This window comes from Ranitomeya imitator, chromosome 6, assembly GCF_032444005.1.
Source record: "Ranitomeya imitator isolate aRanImi1 chromosome 6, aRanImi1.pri, whole genome shotgun sequence".
Classification (NCBI taxonomy): domain Eukaryota; kingdom Metazoa; phylum Chordata; class Amphibia; order Anura; family Dendrobatidae; genus Ranitomeya; species Ranitomeya imitator.
In genome coordinates, this window is record NC_091287.1 from 341,564,514 (window position 1) to 341,588,820 (window position 24,307).

General features: G+C 45.1%; 1 protein-coding gene across 2 annotated transcripts in view; it reads left to right on the top strand.

The window, feature by feature from the left end:
• The window catches only part of LOC138642635 (probable 2-ketogluconate reductase), a 51,330-nt gene that overhangs the window by 6,920 nt on the left and 20,103 nt on the right, over positions 1-24,307 (top strand). For both annotated transcript variants that reach the window (XM_069730912.1, XM_069730913.1), the window contains exons 2-4: positions 736-1,116; positions 3,762-3,933; positions 21,896-22,074. In XM_069730912.1, the coding sequence (XP_069587013.1) occupies positions 741-1,116; positions 3,762-3,933; positions 21,896-22,074 (727 nt within the window). In that variant the 5' untranslated portion in view covers positions 736-740. The remainder of the gene's footprint in view (positions 1-735; positions 1,117-3,761; positions 3,934-21,895; positions 22,075-24,307) is intronic.

Consider the following 24,307-nt stretch of genomic DNA (forward strand, 5'->3'; position numbering starts at 1 on the left):
GTGAGAGACAGAGCAGAGGGGGGAGACAGCTCCAACGGGACAGCACACGAGAGGAGAACACAGCACAGGGAGGAGAGAGACAGCAGACAAGGGGGATAGCACATGGGGTAGACAGATCAAAGAAGAGAGCACAGGCGGGAGAAGTCAGCACATGGGGAAAGAGAGAGTGGATAGGTGGGTGAGCACATGGGGAGGAGAGATTCTCAACGCTGCAAAGCCTGCCCCCATGGTGACATTACCGCCATCGGGCCTCCATCTAGTAGGTGTATAATAGTTCTAGTACCGCCAGAAGGTAGATCCTCTCTCACCATGGAGTTGCACATATGGGAAAAAATGGAAACTGCACTCTCATGTTTTCTATTTATGGTACTACTCTAGATATACATATATTTGGCCATCTGTGAAGGTTTCAACAAATTTACATGGAGACAGCAGTTAGGAAATTGAAAACCCATTGGAAGGGGGAGTGACATCATTCCCTTGCTACGTTATATTATAACATTTCATGTATTTATAGAAAATCACCACCACCTCTGTGGAATTTGCCAAACAGATCATCTGTGTCTGGGACCCAAATGCATCGAACAAGGTAGAAGGAAATGGTAGGATATTGAAGCAAATCAGAGTCATGCCTGACTTTTTCGCTGGAGTAATTTTGGGCATTCAGTCATCAGTTGTTACACTTGATTCCATTGTGTTTCATAGTACTAAACAATGTTATCACTTACTTTGTAGCCATAATGGAGGAACGTCCGTATGCTCTGATGTCACACAGTGGAGGGTCCAAAGGATTTCCACAGAAATTTGAAACTATTGTAAAGGAGCATTTCCACATACTCTACCTGGAAGAATTTACCAGTAATAAGAATGCATATGCTCCAAAGGTAAAGGCCCTTCTGATGTGGTGGCACCTACCTGTAGTTGACAAAGAACTTTTGGATTCGCTTCCCAATCTAAAAGTCATTGCAAGCTCTGGAGCAGGAGTAGATCATCTGGATCTAAAGTTGATCACAAATTATGGTATAATAGTTACTAATACACCTCATCTTGGAGATGATGCCACTGCAGACACGGGAATGGCTTTAATGTTGTCATCTGCTAAAAATATAGTAGAAGGTAAGTTATTGCAATTGTATGTACAGTAAGTTTATCTTGTTTTCTTAAATAATCTAAAGTAATGATGTGTCAGGGATTACATAAATTCTAAGAAAAAGATTCTGGAAATATACATTTGTTTGTTTATATAATCCTTATAACATTTATTGCGCCAGGTTGTGGATTATAGTTATTCTTTCAAAAAAAGGCTTGGCTAGCCCGATGTATCAAAAGTAGTGAAGATAATGTCAATAGCTATTGGTGAAGCCACATTTATCCTTTTCAAATAAAAAAATGAGCCCTTTCACCTGGTTGTAATGGGAAATTAGTGGAAATGTCAGGGGAGATGGATCGGCAGTTGGATACTTTTGTTTTCAGGGGAGACAAGCCGCTGTCAGAAGTGTCTGGCAGCAGCTTTCCCTCCTCTGACAATTGAAATCACATGAACACTGGTTCAAGCTAAGAGCTCATGTGTATGGGGGACTCAGGAAAATGATCTATTGTTTAAAACAGGTTTACCGTATTTTTCGGACTATAAGACGCACCGGTCCATAAGACGCACCTAGATTTTAGAGGGGGAAATTAGGGGAAAAAATTGAAGTAAAAAATGGTCAATTCTGAACTGTAATATCCCCTATCCTGTTATATATGGTCCCCTCATCCCCATTCTGATACACATGGCCCCTCCTCCCTTTCCTGGTATGCATGGCCCCCTCATCTCTATCCTGGTATGCATGGCCCCCTCATCCCTATCCTGGTGTGCATGGCCCCATCCTTATCCTGGTATGCACGACCACATCCCAGTCCTGGTATGATTGGCCCCATTACGTTTCTGGTTTGATTGGTCCCATCCTTATCTAATATATAATTGCCTAGAATACTACTTCCTGCAATTTGTGCCAACTTCCGTGGCTTTGTCCGGAGCTAATGTCCGGAGCTAATGTCCGGAGCTAATGTCTGGAGCTAATGTCCGGAGATTAATTGCCTAGAATACTACTTCCTGCAATTTGTGCCAACTTCCGTGGCTTTGTCCGGAGCTATTGTCCGGAGCTAATGTCCGGAGATAATGTCCGGAGCTAATGTCCGGAGCTAATGTCCGGAGATAAGTGACGTCAACAGTGTCCAGTGTCTGATTGGTTGCCGCCTGCTGCGAGCGACCAATCAGAAACGTGCTGTACTGTGACACACTCCGCCCGCCATTTTGGTGTGATTTTTGAATTTTTACCTCACAGCAAGTTTCTACTGCGTGGAGGCGGGCCCAGTGACGTTGCTCTTCAAGCTCCTGCCGAATTTCGTCAAAAAAATGATAATACCATTTACCAAAACTATATATATTTAGTTGTGAAGTGGTTCAGTGACATTTTCACACCAATTTTGAACTTTTGTTTGGTGTTTTCTCCATATACTGCCTATTATTTTTGTTCTTTCTTACTATTATTTATTAATTGTATTATTCTTACATTTGAATAAATAAAGTATATATGGATTCTAGACTCCCGATTCTTTAGAATCGGGCTGCCATCTAGTTCTTGTATAATTGTCCCCATCCCGGTCCTGGTTTGATTGGTCCCATCCTTATTCTGGTATAATTGTCCCCATCCCGGTCCTGGTTTGATTGGTCCCATCCTTATTCTGGTATAATGGTCCCCATCCCGTTCCTGGTATGATTAGCCCCATACTTTTTCTGGTATAATTTGCCCCATCCCGTTCCTGGTATCATTGGTCCCATCCTTTTTCTTTTATAATTGGCCCCATCCTATTCCTGGTATCATTGGTCCCATCCTGTGGCTTTGAAATTCTACCGCATCCCCCTTATTTGCCCGACCTTGCACCATTGGACTTCCACCTCTTTCCAACAATTAAGTTATTTTTGAAGGGCAAGCATTTTCCAGATGATGAGACTCTGATTTCCGAAGTCTCAATGTGGCTTTTGGAGCAACCTGTTGACTTCTAGAAGCGAGGTGTTTACAGTTGCATAAAGAAATGGGAGAAGTGTGTGTCCCTAGGTGGTACCTATGTAGAGAAGGACTAATAACTATGCCAAATTTCATTGCTCTCAGTCCACAGGAAGTGGGTCCAAGAAAATTTTTAATGAATGCCCCTAGTATCAGACACTGGCTGCATAAATTCACAGTCTGACTATGAAACACTGCAGAGTTTCAGAGAAAAGCATACTTTAATTGTAGCCAGGGATCTGTAGACTAATCAGACAGGCAGGTCCCTGGTAGCGTCTCCCTGCTTGCTACGCTGGGTTAACAAGTTTCTGTCCATGTGCGCAAATTTAGCTAAATAATTACAAATGTCGTCATGTATACAGCCTGCTGCTTGATGTTTGGTACATGAAAGGACCTAGGCCATTTGAAATAATGGGACCCAAAAATGGCTGAGGGCAAAGGCACTGAGCTCGGTGATTAGCTACAATAGTAAAGTGCGCTGTCGACGTGATATCACCACTGCAGCCATAACATAGAGAGCTGGAGCTGGACCCAGGGAGGGTGACCACCTGCTGTTTTTATTATTTTCCAAGAATAAAAGCTTTTGGAGGCCACTTTTCTTATAGCGGGAAAACTCCTTTACTAGTTGACTTGAGCAGTGCAGTCAGTGTAGGGCCATATAAAAGGTTTCAGATTTGTTCTCTATTCAGACAGTAAACATTTTTCTTGCAGGGAACAGAATATCACATTCACCAGACACTACGTATTTTGATTTTAACCGTGAGGGTGATGATATCACTGAAGCTACACTGGGCATCATCGGAATGGGAAGCATTGGGTACAGCATAGCTCAGCGAGCCAAAGGTTTCAGGATGAGAATTCTCTACCACAATAGGAAGAGAAGGTAACGTCAGTGTGGCTACCTATTTAATATCCATTATCTGATTAGAACAGTGTGGCATATGGTAGCAGCAATCTGCCAGAATATTATGAAGCCACTCTGAATTATTTACACACATTTTCAGTTAAAATCATCTGTTTACATTTCATCCAGAGTGAAATATAATAAAAAAAGGGAAATATATGTCTATTTTTCAATTTATTTCACATTTTTTTCATGACCATAAAGCAATAGTATAATAAACTTTATATTGTTTTCCCCTCTCTGTAACAATTAATTTTTATATAACAGACAAGTTCATTTTTTAGGGGGCGGGGCTACACACTGCTTTTCGGACTGGCAGCTGCTGCTGTTCTTTTATTTTTAATTTTTTCTTTAATTTATGTCATATAGTGTGCTCCCATAAGGTCATAAAAGACCTTTGGAGGGAATTCCAATGTTTAAATACATTTTTGTTGTTGATTTCCTCTGTTACTAGTGCTGGTATATTAGCCCCAGTTACAGGGCAAATTCTGCCTCCTGCCAGCACTGCAGAGTTGATCTTGGACTGTTACAGCCCAACACCTTCTGCTCCCTACAGGCACCAGGTGATCACATGATCACTAGGATGGGAGAAGAAAGTGCTGTTAGCTTTTTCAGTGCTGTGCGTACAGCAAACAGGAGAGCAGAGATTATAATAAACCACAATTTAAAATGTCATTGCATAGCAATATATGGACAGCCTGGATATTTTAAGACATTTTAAGTCTATGGGGGATCTGGAATTAGTTAACCTCTAAAAGACTAGACTAATTTCAGCCTTAATAAGGTTGTCCGGTTTCATAAAAATATAGATCTCTGTTAGTTATGTTTTAAAATATGAAAAGTACCTCTACACTATTGTTCAGCCCAGTAGCGTAGCTACTGGGGGGGCATAGGGTGCAGGCGCCCCGATGCTCTGAGGGGGCGCCCAATACAGTTACATTCTGCGGCAGAGCAGGGAGAATCGATCTCGCTATGGGGCTCCTGAGCAGGTGGGGTGGCCCAGTGCCAGCAGTGCCCACCCCCCCCCCGCTGTCATCGGAAGATCAGCTGTACCGGCATTTAACCGATACAGCTGATCGCATTGATGGGAGAAGGAGCGCTGCGCTGCACTCCTTCCCCCATCATCCCTCTGTCAGTGTCGGCATCTGACGTCTGACATCGCCGACACTGACAGCGGGCGTGATGACATCACTGCCCGGCACCTGCTGTGAGATCAGCGGGAGCAGCGCAGGAACCAGGAAGAAGAGAGGTGAGTATTTATTTATTTATGGATGCTGCTACCTTATTACAGGGTCTGACTATGTGGGCTGCCTTATTACAGGGTCTGACTATGGGGGTGCTACCTTATTACAGGGTCTGCCTATGGGGGGCTGCCTTATTACAGGGTCTGACTATGGGGGTGCTGCCTTATTATAGGGTCTGCCTATGGGGGGCTGCCGCCTTATTACAGGGTCTGCCTATGGGGGGTTGCCTTATTACTGGGTCTGACTATGGGGGCTGCCTTATTACAGGGTCTGACTATGTGAGCCGCCTTATTACAGGGTCTGCCTAAGGGGGCTGCCGCCTTATTACAGGGTCTGCCTAAGGGGGCTGCTGCCTTATTACAGGGTCTGCCTATGGGGGGCTGCCTTATTAAGGGGTCTGACTATGGGGACTGCCTTATTAAAGGGTCTGACTATGGGGGCTGCCTTATTAAAGGGTCTGACTATGGGGGCTGCTTCATTACAGGGTCTGACTATGGGGGCTGCCTTATTACAGGATCTGACTATGGGGGCTGCCTTATTAAAGGGTCTGACTATGGGGTGCTGCCTTATTACAGGCTCTGACTATGGGGGTGCTGCCTTATTACACGGTCTGACTATGGGGGTGCTGCCTTATTACAGGGTCTGACCATGGGGGTGCTGCCTTATTACAGGGCCTGACTATGGGGGTTGCCTTATTACAGGGTCTGCCTATGGGGGCTGCCTTATGATATAGAGTCTGCCTATGGGGAGTGCATTATACTGTATTGTGGACTATTTGGTGCATTATGCTACTGTATATGGAGACTATCTAGGGGGCCATCATACATTATGGAGATTACAGTGTGGGGGTCATTATACAGTGTTGGAGCCATCAAACAGTTTGGGGGCTACTAAGGAGTCAGTAGACTGTGTGGGTGGTACTATACAGTGAGGGGGCATTATACTGTGTATAAGAGAGCATCATGCTGTGTATAGGGGAGCTGTACAGGGGGAGACTCGGGACATTATTAAATGTAAAGTGAGCACTTATTATTATAGGGGAACTCAGGTTACTGTGACTATCCAAGGGGCACACAGGACATTATTACTTTCTAGGGGGCAAAATATGGACACTTTTCTAGGGCAGTTGCACCCAGTATTACTATATTATAGAGGGGTGCTTTAGAATTTAGAGGGCACAGAGAACTACACAGCAGATGCAGTAATAGGGACACATACAGCAGCAGCGGCTCAGTATTGGGGTATCAGGGGCAGTAATAGGGACACATGCGGCAGCAGCGGCTCAGTATTGGGGTATCAGGGGCAGTAATAGGGACACATACGGCAGCAGCGGCTCAGTATTGGGGTATCAGTAGGATGAGGAGATGGTGCAAGTTGGGAATTGATGGTGATGGCTGGAATATGAGATTTCTTGTAATCTCTGCAGACGAGTTGTAGCTGGAAGAAGTTGTCATGTCGGTCTGGGCCAGATGGAAAAGATGGGAAAAATGAACGATTCCATCAGAAAGAACGTCAGCGGTAACTCATTATCTGTAACTGTGCTGTGATCTCTTACATGTTCTGTAGGACTGGTATCTACCACTGACCATATGGCGGTAATATCCATATTGGTCTTTAGAGATTATCTTCAGTAACAGCGCTGTCATCTGCTGAGGTTCTCCTCCACTATTAGGGCGCATCACCGAGTTGTAATCAAGGTTACCTGGTTAGGGGCCCGCTCAGTAGCTTCGCCCACCCCCACCCCCACCCCCACCCCCCTGAACCAAAACCCTAGCTAGGCCTCTGTGTAGCTGTTTTGTTAGCCCCATCTTGGGGTGCATATAATTTATTGACTACATTTTTATTTATTTATTTTTAAAGTGAAAAAAGAAGCTTATTTATATTTGTTGTAAAAACGGTTATTGTTAAACTTTAATATACTTAAGTTTATACTTTATTTTATCCCACTGGGAAACTTGAATTAGCAATTTCTTGATTGCTTACATAATGCATACAATGCATAGTACAGGGGACAAGCAGACTAAAAGGCCACCTTTAGCACAGACTAAGGCTAAGTTTCTAAAATGAGCATTTGGTGCGTTTTTTAAGTTGCAGATTTTCTGCAGCATTTCTGCACCTATTAGCTATATTTAGTTACTTGAATCTTTCATTACATTTCTTATAGCGTTTTTTTTCCTTTTTTAAATGCGTGTTTATCATGTTTTTTTCAGCTTGTGTTTTTGTCTTCTTTTACTATGTCATGTTTTAAATAAAGCTACCGTACTATGTTTTGGAAACTTTCTGTTATTTTGCTTTGATAAAACTATATAACCTACTGTACCAATAAATGTAGTAGTAGAGAGGCCTGAGTCTCCAACCTCACTATGCTCCTATTAATCCCTGGTCTGTCTCCTTCCCCACCACATGAATCCTGGGACAGAAATGTAATGTGAACAAGACACAAAACAGGGATAACAGAAACCCTCTATCATACAGATGCACAAACCAACAATATGGAGGAGGATAGGGAGGAATAAACTAAACGGGAACGGGGATCAGGAGATAAACACACACGTACTACAGAATAACGCCACAACTTCTCTCACGTATCCCAAGTACCGGGCTTCCTCTATCCCTTCCGCACATATCTTGGCATTCACCGTCAAGCCTGCGGCTCTGAGCGAATCTACTACCGCTTGCACCTGGGACAAGTGGGTATGCCAGTCAGTACTAAAGATGATAATCTCATCCAAGTACGCTGACACATACTTCCAATTGGGTTCCAACACTATGTCCATTAACCTCTGGAACATAGCTGGGGCCCCATGTAGTCCAAAGGGCAGGACGACATAGTGGTATAGTCCCTCCGGTGTTATTAATGCAGTCTTTTTCTTTGTCGACTCCGTAAGAGGCACCTGCCAATAACCCTTGGTCAGATCGAGGGTGGTAAAGTACTGGGCCTGACCCAGTCGCTCTATCAGCTCGTCCACCCTGGGCATTGGGTAAAGGTCGAACTTTGACACCTCATTTAACTTACGGAAGTCATTACAGAACCGTAAAGACCCGTCCGGCTTCAGAATTAGCACAATCGGGCTAGCCCAGTCACTCCGGGATTCCTCAATTACTCCCAGCTGAAGCATTTGTTTCACCTCCCTCGCGATGGATTGTCTCCGGGCCTCGGGCACACGGTACGGTTTCATTTGTACCCTTATGTGAGGCCCGGGACAATGTCATGCTGAATGACAGAGGTACGACCAGGTAGACCCAAGAATACATTAGTATTCCCTTATACCAATTTCCGCACCTCTCGCCACTGCTGTTTCGAGAAGGTGTCTCCTATCTTTACCTTTCCCTTGGCCTCCATCTGGGCCGAAGTCGGAAGGTCCCCGTATGATATGTCGGGAGTCACCTCCATAAGCATACACTCCCGATGCTTCCACGCTTTCACTAGATTAACGTGATGCAACTGTTCTGGTTTTCTTTTCCCGAGCTGGTAAACTCAGTAGTTTACTTTGCCCACTTTTTCACGAACTTCATACAGCTCTTGCCACCTGGCCATAAGCTTGCTTGCACCCAATCTCCTGCGTTAAAGGAGCGGACTGTGGCCTTTTTGTTATATACACGGCTCTGCACTGCCTGAGCATCCACCAAATGCTTCTTTACTATAGGCATGATGGCTGCAATTCAGTCTTTCATGTTGGCCATGTGCTCAATGACACTCTTATGGGGTGTAGGTTCCTGCTCTATCTCTTTGGCTACATCCAGCAGATCCCTAGGATGCCTGCCATGCTGTAGCTCAAAGGGTGAAAATCCCATGGAACCCTGCAGTACCTCCCGAATGGTGAACATTAAGTAGGGCAACAACATGTCCCAATCCCAAGGCGACAGAACATGACAAACAACTCCAGGGTGATAAGTTTGGCTGAGGTGTGCTGAAGCAGAATGACCTCCTGGTACCGGGTGGAGTAATCTACTACCAATATGTGTTGGTGGCCCTGGGCAGATTTTACCATCAGCCCCAATAGATCCATAGCAAACCACTCAAAGGTACCTCTATGATGGGCAGAGGTACCAATTGACTCCGGTAGTTCGCGGTGGGTGAGGTCAGTTGGCACTCTGGACACGTGTCACAGTACCTCTGGACCTCCGCGTATACCCAAGGCCAAAAAAAAAACACTGCAGTATGCTTCCTGCATCTTTTTGGCCCCTAAGTGCCCTCTTAGCATGTGGCTGTGAGCCATTTCGAGCACCACGCGACGGTATGATTGAGGCACTATCAGTTTTTCTATCACTACCTCCTGGATTTTGTCAACCCCATACAAAAGGTTTTGGTTGACAGCCATGCGGGGGAAAAATCGTTTCTGCGCCTGGTGGCTGAGCCACTCCATTATCCTCTATCACCGTTTCTCCTGCCTAAGCAAGGGAGGGATCCTGGAGCTGAACTGTACCAAACTTACCAGGGGACACTTCTAGCTCAGGGATCAGTGGGATCTCCTCGACGTCTCCTGCCAATACCTCTAGTGGAAACGTATCGGGGTTACACTCTATCGCTATGTTGGTGACCCCTACGGCAGGTATCCCTGACTCGGGATCTTCGGGTTCCTCACCCGAATAGCATTTACCTTGGGAGGGTTAACCCTGGTCTCCCACAGGGACCAGAACAGGGGTAAGTCTCTTGACAATACAATCCGATACCGAAGAGTCTTTACCTCTCCCACCACATGTCTTATCTCTCCACACGGGGTGGAAAACGTAACCTCTGTAGTCGGGTACTCTCGGAGTTCCCCATGTATGCATGCCACCCCCACCTTCCGTTCATTGTTGTCCCCAGCAACAAGGGACCCATGTACCAGAGTCACTATGCTCCCTGAGTCCAAGAGAGTGTCCGTCTGGTACCCGTTAACGAGCACAGTTGGGGTTCGGTACCGACAGTGCCTGTAGTGGTGCTGCAGAATGGCAGTCCATGGGTTCAGCTGACAGGAGGCAGTTGACTGCCACATGTCCGGGGCCCTGGCACCGCCAACTGTTATGAATTCCGTTCTTGGGCTCCCTCCAGTGGTTGTAAATGGCACTTTTGTGAATTCTGCCCTTGGGCTCCCTCTGGTGGTTTTGAGTGGAACTGCCGCTCCTTGGGTTTAGCTTTAGCAGCTGCTTTCACTAATCGTCTCTCCTGGCTCTGCTATTTAACCTGGCTCTAGTCTTCAGCCTATGCCACTTGTCGATGTTTTCTGGCTGGAGTCACTTCTCTGCTTGGATTCTCCTGGTTTCCTGACCAGTTCTGCAAAGATAAGTTCTGGCTTTGCTCATTTCAGTCCACATGTTGTGGAGTTATTGTTCTGTGCATTCTATTTTTTTCCAGCTTGTCATTAAGGATTTTTTCTGTTAGCTGGAAGCTCTGGGAAGCAGATTTACCCTCCACACCTTTAGTCAGGTGTGGAGATTTTGTAAACTCTGTGTGGATTGTTTTGTAGTTTTTATACTGACCGCACAGTATCCTTTCCTGTCCTATCTATCAAGCTAGACTGGCCTCCTATGCTAAAATCTGATTTAATCTCTGCGTATGTTATTTTCCCCTCCTCTCACCGTCAATATTTGTGGGGGGCTATCTTTCCTTTGGGGATTTTCTCTGAGGCAAGATAGGTTTCCTGTTTCCATCTTTAGGGGAAGTTAGATCTTAGGCTGTGCCGAGGGGTCTAGGGAGCGTCAGGTACCCCCCACGGCTATTTCTAGTTGCGCTGCTAGGTTCAGGGTCTGCGGTCAGTACAGATACCACCTCCTTCAGAGCTTGTCTCATGTTGTTCCTAAACCACCAGATCATAACAGTACAAGTGGCCAAAAATGAATTAAATGTATCTCAAAAGAAGGAAAAGAAAGTTCTGGACCATTTTTTTTCTGTGCTCTGGTTTGCCTCTTTTTCCTCTTGATATCTGGGTGGTGCAGGATATATGCTCTGGCATGGATGTTCAGGGTTTGTTTTCTCGTGTGGATCAACTGGCTGCAAGAGTACAGAGTATCCAGGACTATGTTGTCCAGACTCTGGCTTTAGAGCCCAGAATTCCTACTCCGGATTTGTTCTTTGGGGACAGATCCAAGTTTTTGAACTTTAAATATAACTGCAAATTGTTTTTTGCTTTGAAACCCCGTTCTTCAGATGATCCCATTCAGTAGGTGAAAATCATCATATCCTTGCTGCGTGGTGATCCGCAAGACTGGGCTTTTTCTCTTGAAACAGGGGATCCGGCATTATTGAATGTAGACGCATTTTTTCAAGCGCTCGGATTATTGTATGACGAACCTAACTCTGTAGAGCATGCTGAGAAAACACTGTTGGCCCTGTGTCAAGGTCAGGAAGCGGCAGAGTTATACTGCCAGAAATTTAGAAAATGGTCTGTGCTCACTAAATGGAATGAAGAGGCTCTGGCTGCTATTTTCAGAAAAGGTCTTTCTGAAACCCTTAAAGATGTTATGGTGGGCTTTCCTACGCCTGCCGGTTTGAACGAATCTATGTCTCTAGCCATTCAGATTGATCGGCGTCTGCGCGAGCGCAAACCTGTGCACCATATGGCAGTATCCTCTGAGCATAGTCCTGAACCTATGCAATGTGATAGGATTTTGACTAGAATAGAACGGCAGGAATTCAGACGTCAGAATAGGCTGTGTTTTTACTGTGGTGATTCGGCTCATGTTATCTCTGATTGCCCTAAGCGTACTAAGAGAGTCGCTAAGTCTGTTACCATTAGTACTGCACAGTCTAAATTTCTCTTATCTGTGACCCTGATTTGCTCATTGTCGTCCTTTTCTGTCATGGCATTTGTGGATTCAGGCGCTGCCCTGAACTTAATGGACTTAGAATTCGCCAGGCGCTGTGGTTTTTCCTTGCAGCCTTTGCAGAGCCCTATTCCTTTGAGGGGCATTGATGCTACACCCTTGGCCAAGGATAAACCTCAGTACTGGACACAGATGACTATGTACATGGCTCCTGCACATCAGGAAGATTGCCGTTTTCTGGTGTTGCATAACCTGCATGATGTTGTTGTGCTGGGATTTCCATGGTTACAGGAACATAATCCGGTGCTGGATTGGAAAACTATGTCTGTGACTAGTTGGGGTTGTCAAGGGGTACATAGTGACGTTCCTTTGATGTCAATTTCCTCTTCCCCCTCTTCTGAGGTCCCTGAGTTTTTGTCGGATTTCCAGGATGTATTTGATGAGCCCAAGTCCAGTTCCCTTCCTCCACATAGGGACTGTGATTGTGCTATTAACTTGATTCCTGGTTGTAAGTTCCCTAAGGGCCGACTTTTCAATCTGTCTGTGCCAGAGCATGCCGCCATGCGGAGCTATGTTAAGGAATCTTTGGAGAAAGGGCATATTCGGCCCTCTTCGTCACCATTGGGAGCGGGTTTCTTTTTTGTTGCTAAGAAGGATGGCTCCTTGAGACCCTATATTGATTATCGTCTTCTAAATAAGATCACGGTCAAATTCCAATACCCCTTGTCTTTGCTTACTGATTTGTTTGCTCAGATTAAGGGGGCTAGTTGGTTTACTAAGATTGACCTCCGAGGGGCATATAATCTTGTTCGTATTAAACAGGGTGACGAATGGAAAACTGCATTTAATACGCCCGAAGGCCATTTTGAATACCTTGTGATGCCATTTGGGCTCTCTAATGCTCCATCTGTGTTCCAGTCTTTCATGCATGATATTTTCCGCAATTATCTTGATAAATTCATGGTCGTAAATTTGGATGATATTTTGATTTTTTCCAATGATTGGGAGTCTCATGTGAAGCAGGTCAGGATGGTGTTCCAGATCCTTCGTGATAATGCTTTATTTGTGAAGGGGTCTAAGTGCCTATTCGGAGTTCAGAAGGTCTCTTTTTTGGGTTTTGTTTTTTTCTCCTTCGTCTACAGAAATGGATCCTGTTAAGGTCCAAGCTATTCATGACTGGATCCAACCCACATCTGTGAAGGGTCTTCAAAAATTTTTGGGCTTTGCTAATTTCTATCGCCGTTTCATTGCCAACTTTTTCAGTGTGGTTAAGCCCCTTACTGATTTGACGAAGAAAGGCGCTGATGTGACGAATTGGTCCTCTGAGGCTGTTGAGGCCTTTCAAGAGCTTAAACGCCGATTTACTTCTGCCCCTGTGTTGCGTCAACCGGATGTTTCTCTTCCTTTTCAGGTTGAGGTCGACGCTTCTGAGATTGGGGCAGGGGCCGTCTTGTCTCAGAGGGAGTCTGATGGTTCTTTGATGAAACCGTGTGCTTTTTTTCCAGAAAGTTTTCGCCTGCGGAACGCAATTATGATGTCGGCAATCGGGAGTTGTTGGCTATGAAGTGGGCGTTTGAGGAGTGGCGACATTGGCTTGAGGGAGCTAAACACCGTGTTGTGGTCCTGACCGATCATAAGAATCTGATTTACCTCGAGTAGGCCAAGCGGCTGAATCCTACACAGGCTCGATGGTCCCTGTTTTTCTCCCGTTTTGATTTTGTGGTCTCGTAGCTTCCGGGATCTAAGAATGTTAAGGCTGATGCCCTCTCTAGGAGTTTTTCGCCTGATTCTCCTGGAGTCCTTGAGCCGGTTGGCATTCTTAAGGAGGGGGTGATTCTTTCTGCTATCTCCCCTGATTTGCGCCGGGTGCTTCAGGAATTTCAGGCTGATAGGCCTGACCGCTGTCCAGTGGGGAAGCTGTTTGTTCCTGATAGATGGACAAGTAAGGTAATTTCTGAGGTTCATTGTTCAGTGTTGGCTGGTCATCCTGGGATTTTTGGTACCAGAGATTTGGTTGCTAGGTCCTTTTGGTGGCCTTCCTTGTCTCGCGATGTGCGTGCTTTTGTGCAGTCCTGTGGGACTTGCGCCCGGGCCAAGCCTTGCTGTTCCCGCGCTAGTGGGTTGCTTTTGCCTTTACCGGTCCCTGAGAGGCCCTGGACGCATATTTCCATGGATTTTATTTCGGATCTTCCTGTTTCCCAGAAGATGTCTGTTATCTGGGTTGTTTGTGACCGGTTCTCTAAAATGGTCCATTTGGTACCTTTGCCTAAGTTGCCTTCCTCCTCAGATCTGGTTCCATTGTTTTTTCAGCATGTGGTTCGTTTGCATGGCATTCCGGAGAATATTGTGTCTGACAGAGGTTCTCAGTTTGTCTCTAGATTTTGGCGGGCCTTTTGTGCTAGGATGGACATTGATTTGTCTTTTTCTTCGGCGTTTCATCCTCAGACTAATGGCCAAACTGAGCGAACTAATCAGACCTTGGAGACCTATTTGAGATGCTTTGTGTCTGCTGATCAGGATGATTGGGAGTCTTTCTTGCCGTTGGCTGAGTTTGCCCTTAATAATCGGGCTAGTTCGGCTACTTTGGTTTCACTTTTCTTTTGTAATTTTGGTTTTCATCCTCGTTTTTCTTCTGGGCAGGTTGAGCCTTCTGATTGTCCTGGTGTTGATTCTGTGGTGGACAGGCTGCAGCAGATTTGGACTCATGTGGTGGACAATTTGACGTTGTCTCAGGAAAGGGCTCAACGTTTTGCTAACCACCGTCGGCGTGTTGGTCCCCGGCTTCGTGTGGGGGATTTGGTTTGGTTGTCTTCTCGTCATGTTCCTATGAAGGTTTCTTCTCCTAAGTTTAAGCCTCGGTTTATTGGTCCTTATAAAATTTCTGAAATTATTAATCCGGTCTCTTTTCATTTGGCTCTTCCAGCCTCTTTTGCCATTCATAATGTTTTCCATAGATCTTTGTTGCGGAGATATGTGGTGCCCGTTGTTTCCTCGGTTGACCCTCCTTTCCCGGTGTTGGTTGAGGGAGAGTTGGAATATGAGGTTGAGAAGATTTTGGATTCTCGTTTTTCGAGGCGGAGGCTCCAGTATCTTGTCAAGTGGAAGAGTTATGGCCAGGAGGATAATTCTTGGGTTGTTGCCTCCGATGTCCATGCTACCGATTTGGTTCGTGCTTTTCACTTGGCTCGTCCTGATCGGCCTGGGGGCTCTGGTGAGGGTTCGGTGACCCCTCCTCAAGGGGGGGGTACTGTTGTGAATTCCGTTCTTGGGCTCCCTCCGGTGGTTGTAAATGGCACTTTTGTGAATTCTGCCCTTCAGCTCCCTCTGGTGGTTTTGAGTGGAACTGCCGCTCCTTGGGTTTAGCTTTAGCAGCTGCTTTCACTAATCGTCTCTCCTGGCTCTGCTATTTAACCTGGCTCTAGTCTTCAGCCTATGCCACTTGTCGATGTTTTCTGGCTGGAGTCACTTCTCTGCTTGGATTCTCCTGGTTTCCTGACCAGTTCTGCAAAGATAAGTTCTGGCTTCGCTCATTTCAGTCCACATGTTGTGGACTTACTGTTCGGTGCATTCTATTTTTGTCCAGCTTGTCATTATGGATTTTTTCTGTTAGCTGGAAGCTCTGGGAAGCAGATTTACCCTCCACACCTTTAGTCAGGTGTGGAGATTTTGTAAACTCTGTGTGGATTGTTTTGTAGTTTTTATACTGACCGCACAGTATCCTTTCCTGTCCTATCTATCAAGCTAGACTGGCCTCCTATGCTAAAATCTGATTTCATCTCTGCGTATGTTATTTTCCCCTCCTCTCACCGTCAATATTTGTGGGGGGCTATCTTTCCTTTGGGGATTTTCTCTGAGGCAAGATAGGTTTCCTGTTTCCATCTTTAGGGGAAGTTAGATCTTAGGCTGTGCCGAGGGGTCTAGGGAGCGTCAGGTACCCCCCACGGCTATTTCTAGTTGCGCTGCTAGGTTCAGGGTCTGTGGTCAGTACAGATACCACCTCCTTCAAAGCTTGTCTCATGTTGTTCCTAAACCACCAGATCATAACAGCCAACACTTGATAGCTGTGGCACGACTGGACCTTGGGACCGATTTAGGGGACACGGGTGTACTGTCACTCTCCTTTCGGGATACCCCCTCCATACGGGCCCGGTTCTGATTGGCCCCAATAAAGGGTCAAGGCTTTTTCTCTTGGGTTGGTGGGGCCCGACGAGACAGCCGTAGTGGAGCCATGTCCCATATAGAGTCCTGAGTGGCAGTATACCACTCGATCAGTCCCACCACCTGGTCCAGAGTGCCCGGATCCCCTTGCCCCACCTAATGCTGTATGGCTGCTGGCAGAGCTCTCACCAGCCAGTTGACCACCACCCTCTCTACCATCTGGGCTGGAGTCAAAGTCTCAGGTTGGAGCCACCATTTCACAAGCTGCAGTAATTCATAAACCTGAGACAGTGCGGGCTGGGCCTCCACAAAAGTCCAAGAAAATACCCGTTGGGCTCTCACGTAGGTATTAACCCCCAGTTAGGCAAGGATCTCACCTTTTAACTTGGTGTAGTCCAAGGTGTTCTCCCGACTGAGGTCAAAGTAGGCGTTCAGTGCGTCACCCCTCAGGAACGGAGCCATCACTTTGGCAGGTTCTTCCGCTCTGCTGTGCGCTCATAGACAGTGAGGAAAGTTTCCACATCGTCTTCTGGACCCAGTTTCCTCAAAAGCAGAGCGGACCTTGTCTTGGGCCTCGCATCGTTCCAGGGTTGGTGCTGGAGGTGCCTTACACAGGGCTACAATAATTTGCTGCAGCAACAGGTTATTGGTTTGTTGCTGTTGTTGCTGTGTGAGGACCATCTGCCTCAGGATTTCCTCCATTTTGTCAGTAGTCCTGGGTTGTAGTGTGGCAGGCCTAATGACAGACATGCAGTTGGCGTTTGGGTATGCCTCAATTCACACTGCCCGCATTCTCCACAAAGTGTGGTGCAGTGGGGTTGGTTCAGTGGGATGGACAGTGACCACAGGAAAATTTCACAGCAAACGTATTTAATTTCCACACTCACACATTGTACAGCACACGGCATCCTCCTTATCGTAGCCGGGAAACAAAACAGTCCGTTTGAATCCGGTTTCCGAGGGCGACTGCACCACCATATCACGCTGCGGGGTGCCAGGAGTTCGCTCTGCTGGCTCTGTCTTAACTCACACAGGCTGAGCTTCTGCAGAGCCATCTGCTCGCAAGTTGCAAACTCCAAACTGACACACCCAAACCCTTGCTGCAGGGTTTTTTTAAACTGGAATCTGTGGCCATGGGCCACTGGCCTGGAGGAAACAGACCATCCCGCTACCTTCCTGTAGTCCATTTAAAAAAATAAAAGACCATAAAGGGTTTTCATGAACAATGCCTTGGCCAAATAGCTTGACCAGGTCCATGCTTACTTTTATTTTGTCTTGTGACTCACAGGCGTCCTGCTGTGATCACAAGGCACTCCAGTGGGTCTAATAGGACTCCGTCCGCATCCCGGAGGATGCATATTGACCCTCGCATATGATCCCCCCTCCCTGCCTCACACTAATCAAAGCACCACATGATGACTCCATACACAGGCCGCCCCAGGGCATGAGCATATCATTAACTCAAAATGAAAATAAAGATTAAACAACAACCACAAGATGGATTTCATCAACCAAGGTATCATTGTAATCAGTATAACAGCGCCGACCGTGTAGGTTACTCAGCACAATCCTGCTGACAGGTTCCATTTAATCCATGATTATTCCATGTTCGAGGTCATTTTCTGTCACGTGCAGATAAAGAGAAAAGGAGTGCAGGGGAATGACAAACGGTGGACATTTGTCTTTTCCCCACACAACTTTTCTCGTTACCTGAACGCCGCAGAAAATGTCCTTGAACAAGGAATAATCATTGATTAAAGAACGTTTATGTGAAGGATTTGGTGAGTGGTGCCTTTCATTACTTCTACTTGTTTATGAAGTAAATATACTTGCTGATGACTAGAACATGCAGCCTAAAAAAATCCCAATCCCTGAAGATCCCCCGGAGCACCATCAAATCCTTTATCATCAAATAGAAATATGATGGTACCACAACAAACCTGCCAAGAGAAGGCCGCCCACAAAAACTGAGCCTGGACAAGGAGGGCATTAATCAGAGCAGCAACACAGAGACCAAAGGTAACCCTGAAGGAGCTGCAGAGTTCCGAAGTAGAGACTGGAGAATCTGTCCATATGACCACAATAAGTCGTACTCCATAGAGGTGGCCTTTATGGAAGGGTGGGCATAAAAACAGCCTTTACTTACACAAAAAAAATTGTAAGGCTCGTTTTGAGTTTGCCAAAAGACATGTGGGAGACTCCCCAAATGTTTGTAGGAAGGTGCTGTGGTCAGATGAGACCAAAATTTAACTTTTTGGGTACAAAGGTAAACGCTATGTCTAGCGCCAAACCAACACAGCTCATCACTCCAAGAACACCATCCCCACAGTGAAACATGGTGATGGCAGTATCATGCTGCGCAATGTTTTTTGGCAGCAGGGACAGGGAAAATGATTCGAGTCAATGGGAAGATGGATATTGCAAAATAGAGGGATATTCTTAAGCAAAACCTGTTTCAGTCCTTCAGTGATCTAAGACTGGGACAGAGGTTCACCTTCCAACAAGACAATGACTCAAAGAATACACTTGAGTTGTTTAAGGGGAAACATGTAAATGTTTTGGAGTGGCCTAGTTAAAGTCCAGACCTTAATCCCTTCATGACCTTGGGATTTTTCGTTTTTCCGTGTTCTTTTTTCACTCCCCTCCTTCCCAGGGCCATAACTTTTTTATTTTTCCGTCAATTTGGCCATGTGAGGGCTTATTTTTTGCGGGACGAGTTGTACTTTTGAACTACATCATTGGTTTTAGCATGTCGTGTACTAGAAAACGGGAAAAAAATTCCAAGTGCGGTGAAATTGCAAAAAAAGTGCAATCCCACACTTGTTTTTTGTTTGGCTTTTTTGCTAGGTTCACTAAATGCTAAAACTGACCTGCCATTATGATTCTCCAGGTCAGTACAAGTTCATAGACACCTAACATGACTAGGTTATTTTTTATCTAAATGGTGAAAAAAAATTCCAAACTTTGCTAAAAAAAAAAAAAAAAAAATTGCGCCATTTTCCGATACTCGTAGCGTCTACATTTTTCGTGATCTGTGGTCGGTTGAGGGCTTATTTTTTGCGTGCCGAGATGACGTTTTTAATGATAGCATTTTGGTGCAGATACGTTCTTTTGATCGCCCGTTATTGCATTTTAATGCAATGTCGCGGCGACCTAAAAAACGTAATTCTGGTGTTTCTAATTTTTTTCTCGCTACGCCGTTTAGCGATCAGGTTAATGCTTTTTTTAATTGATAGATCGGGCAATTCTGAGCGCGGCGATACCAAATATGTGTAGATTTGATTTTTTTTTTTATTGATTTATTTTGATTGGGGCGAAAGGGGGGTGATTTAAACTTTTATTATATTTTTTTATTTTTTTCACATTTTTTTTAACTTTTTTTTTTTACTTTTGCCATGCTTCAATAGTCTCCATGGGAGGCTAGAAGCAGGCACAACTCGATCGCCTCTGCTACATAGCAGCGATCTGCTGATCGCTGCTATGTAGCAGAAATGGAGGTGTGCTGTGAGCGCCGACCACATGGTGGCGCTCACAGCCACCGGTAATCAGTAACCATAGAGGTCTCTAGGACCTCTATGGTTACCATCCTGACGCATCGCCGACCCCCGATCATGTGACGGGGTCGGCGATGACGTCATTTCCGGCTGCCCGGCCGGAAGCGGTAGTTAAATGCCGCTGTCTGCGTTTGACAGTGGCATTTAACTAGTTAATAGGTGCGGGCAGATCGCGATTCTGCCCGCGCCTATTATGGGCACATGTCAGCTGTTCAAAACAGCTGACATGTCCCGGCTTTGATGCGGGCTCACCGCGGAGCCCTGCATCAAAACAGGGGATCTGACCTCGGACGTACTATCCCGTCCGAGGTCAGAAAGGGGTTAAAGAAGTTGTCCACCACTTGTACAACTCCTTGTCATACCCCACACTTGGCTCCGATAAAAAAGGCCTACACTCAACTCCCGTGCCCGCGTTGTTCCAATGGTGTCGGCACTTACTCTTCTCGGGGCTCCCATGCAGTTATTGTGACACGTGAACCCAGCCCCCAGTCAGTGCTGGCGTCACTGTCCCCGCCTTCTGTCCAATTGAACATGAAAAGGAAGTCAGAGATGAGCTGGAGCCCAGACTTCCTCTTCATGTTTAATTCGTGCGAAGGCTAGGACAGTGATGCCGGCACTGATTGGTCGCCGGGCTCACATGTCACAATAACTGTACGACAGCCCCAGGGAGTGCAAGTGTCAACACCGTGGGAACGACACCAGCACGAGAGGTGAGTATAGTCTTTTTATTTTACCGGGGCCTAGCTTGGCTATGAAAAAGGGTTGTCCTAGTAGTGGACAAGCCTTTTAATCCAATTGAGAATCTGTGGTCAGACTTGAAGATTGCTGTTAACAAGAGAAAACTATTTCACTTGAAGGAGCTGGAGCAGTTTTACCTTACAAAGACATACTGATAGGGACATTAGATTGTGAGCCCCAACGGGGACAGCAACGATAATGTGTGCAACCTGTAAAGCGCTGCGGAATATGTTAGCGCTATATAAAAATAAAGATTATTTATTATTTATTTACCTTGAGGAATAGGTAAAAATCTCAGTGGTAAGATCTGGAAAACTCATAGAGACTTATCCAAAGCGACTTGCAGCTGTAATTGCCGCAAAAGGAGGCTCTACAAAGTACTGACTTTAGGGAGGTGAATTTGTTGTTTGCTTCACAATAAAAAGAAACCCTATGCAAACCCTAAAAAAACCCAGTGACATTCCAGGTTGTGAGGTAGCAAACAAGAAAAATGCCAAGATGGGGTGAATACTTTTGCAAGCCACTGTATGTAATGTTACATTATCTATATTGTGTATTTGTTTGATAAAACTTTAGTGATACAGTCATGTGAAGATAACATGCGTTTCTACTAGAAATACATATTTTACCTGCAGATTTTCCTCATCCTATTCATGTCTATGGGAAAAATCTGCAAATATAATGCTTATTTACCACAATAGAAATTGTCATGTTGCAGATTTCAAAAACTCATCCCTGGTCAGTTTATGCTGTGTAAAATAAAATGCACGGTGGTCATGAAATTTCTATAAAATTATTATAATAATTATTATTATACATTTTTTATAGCGCCATTTATTCCATGGCGCTTTGCATGTGAAAAAGGGGGCAAATATAGATAAATACAATAAACATAAGCAAAAAACAAGGCACTAACAGGTACAGAAGGAGGGAGGACCCTGCCCTTGAGGGCTCACATTCTGCAGGGGATGGGTGAGGATACACTAGGAGAGGGTAGAGCTGGTTGTGCGGCTGTTCAGTAGGTTGAGGATCACTGCAGGCTCTAGGCTTGTCGGAAGAGGTGGATGTTCAGGTTCTTTTGAAGGTTTCTATGGTAGGCGAGAGTTTGATGTGTTGGGGTAGAGTTCCAGGGTATGGGAAAGCACGGGAGAAGTCTTGGATGCGGTTGTGGGAAGAAGAGATAAGAGGGGAGTAGAGAAGGAGATCTTGTGAGGATTGAAGTTTGCATGTAGGTAAGTACTGGGAGCCCATGTCACAGATGTATGGAGGAGACAGGTTGTGGATGGCTTTGTATGTCATCCAATCTCATCCACTTTTCTGAAAATGTAAAATACAGTGTCAAACATGCACCCATTACTAATCGCATAAACTTAGCCCTATAGGCAGAAGCTTCTGGAAGATGCTGAGACCTGGTGGCCGACTTTGAACTGCATCAATGTGATTTTTACTAACACATTTTGGCAAAGGTACTAATATAAATGTACTACTATACTTTTTCAGAACTGTGGAAGAAGAAGTGGCAGTAGGTGCTGAATACTGTAGTACCATGACTGATTTGCTTCGGCAGTCTGATTTTGTAATGATAGTTGTCACGTTGAACTCAGACACCCACAATCTGATCGGACGAGAGGAACTTAAGCTCATGAAGCCCACAGCCCATCTTATTAACATCAGTAGAGGTAAGACCATTTCTATACATAAGAATATACATAAAATGCATACAGATGTCAAGCATTCTCCTACCTAAGAAACATCTTTACCTAAACTATAAGGTGAATAAAACCCTGAAGCTAAACAGTGGTTTTTTTAAAGCGAGTCTGTCAACTCCGACATTCTTATCAAAATAAGAACAGGTCATTGTAGGTAACCTTACGCTAGGTTGAGCATACAGATTCCCACACCTCGTGTTTTGTGTACCGCAGCAGACTATGTATTTCGAATTACTCCATCATTCTTCTCACCATAAAGGAGTAATCCGAATCGCGTAGTGTGTTACAGTTCACCTGACACTTGTGTTGGATATCTGCTTGTTTTTATAGCATGAAATAAAGAAAGAAATTCTTTTAATGGATTTCTGTTTCTCGATACCTGTTTTCTTATGATTGCCACTATTGCTGGATGCCTCTTAACCCTCCGTGTACAGATCCTTCAGCACTAACAAGCAGCATACTGGTGAGCTACTTGCACCTTTATATGTAGACATAAGTTTTAGCTGGCAGACTCCCTTTAGTGCCTTCCTTTTGACGAAGCGTCAGTTTTCAGCCATTTGTCAGCAAAGAAAAGAAGAAATGGTGAGCAAGTGAACATTTATGTTTTCTACAAGTTTTATGTACAACAAGAACAAGCAATCCTGCCACCTGACAGCCTGGGCACAGTTGTTTCTGCTACTTAGGTTTACGGTTCATTTCTAGCGTTTAGTTTTGCTCTAAAATGCCCAGAGAATAAATGTAGCTATTATCTGAGGCTAATAACTAAATGACCATGTGATATTTTAGTTTTTCTTTTTTAATAAAGTTGCAAACATTTCTACATTTCTGTTTTTTTTTCAGTCAAGATGGTGTACAGAGTGTATGTTAATGAGAAAAAATTATATTTTTTGAATTTACCAAATGGCTGCAATGAAACAAAGAGTGAAAAATGTAAAGGGGTCTGAATACTTTCCGTACCCACTATGCTTGGAAATCCAATGGGTGGTCTCAGGTGATATCTGTATGCACTGTCATGCACATTGAATAGATCCCCTCCTAGACATTCAAGGCATTGAAAAATCAGGGTGGAAATAGGGTTGTCTGCGAATAGAATACCATGACTGCTATGTTTCTGAAAAAGAGTCATCCTTGACCATGTTTGTGTGTAGTATTGCAGCTAAGCACTATTAACTTCAATGGGGCTGATGTGCAATTCCATATATAGCCTATGGCCAGGGTTGGTGCTACTTCTGAAATTTCAGTACTTTCTAAACTACTACTCTGACTGTAACCTTTAACTGTGGTCAATTTATAACTATAGAAGGAATCTGTCAGTAGGATCATCCCTGTTGTGAATTCTGTTATCGGGCTCCCTCCTGTGGTCATGAATGGTACTTCGGCTGGTTCTGTCCATGGACTTCCTCTGGTGGGTGTTTCTGAGTTTCACAGGTGACGAGGTTAATTCGTTAGCTGCTGCTCTATTTAACTCCACTTAGATCTTTGCTCCATGCCACCTGTCAATGTTCCAGTATTGGTCTGTTCACTCCTGGATCGTTCTTGTGACCTGTCTTCCCATCAGAAGCTAAGTTCCAGCTTGTATTTCTTTGGTTTGCTATTTTTCTGTCCAGCTTGCTATTTAATTTGTTGTCTTGCTTGCTGGAAGCTCTGGGACACAGAGGGAGCGCCTCCGCACCGTGAGTCGGTGCGGAGGGTCTTTTTGCGCCCTCTGCGTGGTCTTTTTGTAGGCTTTTGTGCTGACCGCAAAGTAACCTTTCCTATCCTCGGTCTGTTCAGTAAGTCGGGCCTCACTTTGCTAAATCTATTTCATCTCTGTGTTTGTATTTTCATCTTTACTCACAGTCATTATATGTGGGGGGCTGCCTTTTCCTTTGGGGAATTTCTCTGAGGCAAGGTAGGCTTTATTTTTCTATCTTCAGGGCTAGCTAGTTTCTTAGGCTGTACCGAGTTGCATAGGGAGCGTTAGGCGCAATCCACGGCTATTTCTAGTGTGTTTGATAGGTTAAGGGATTGCGGTCAGCAGAGTTCCCACGTCCCAGAGCTCGTCCTTATTATCAGTAACTATCAGGTCTGTTATGTTTGCTAATGACAGGTGTTATGAAGGCAATCCAGAAACACAGTGTGCTTAGCGATCAGAGCGCACACAGTGATCTGACAAATACCCAAAAATACAAGAACGAGCTCTGAGACGTGGAAACTCTGTAGA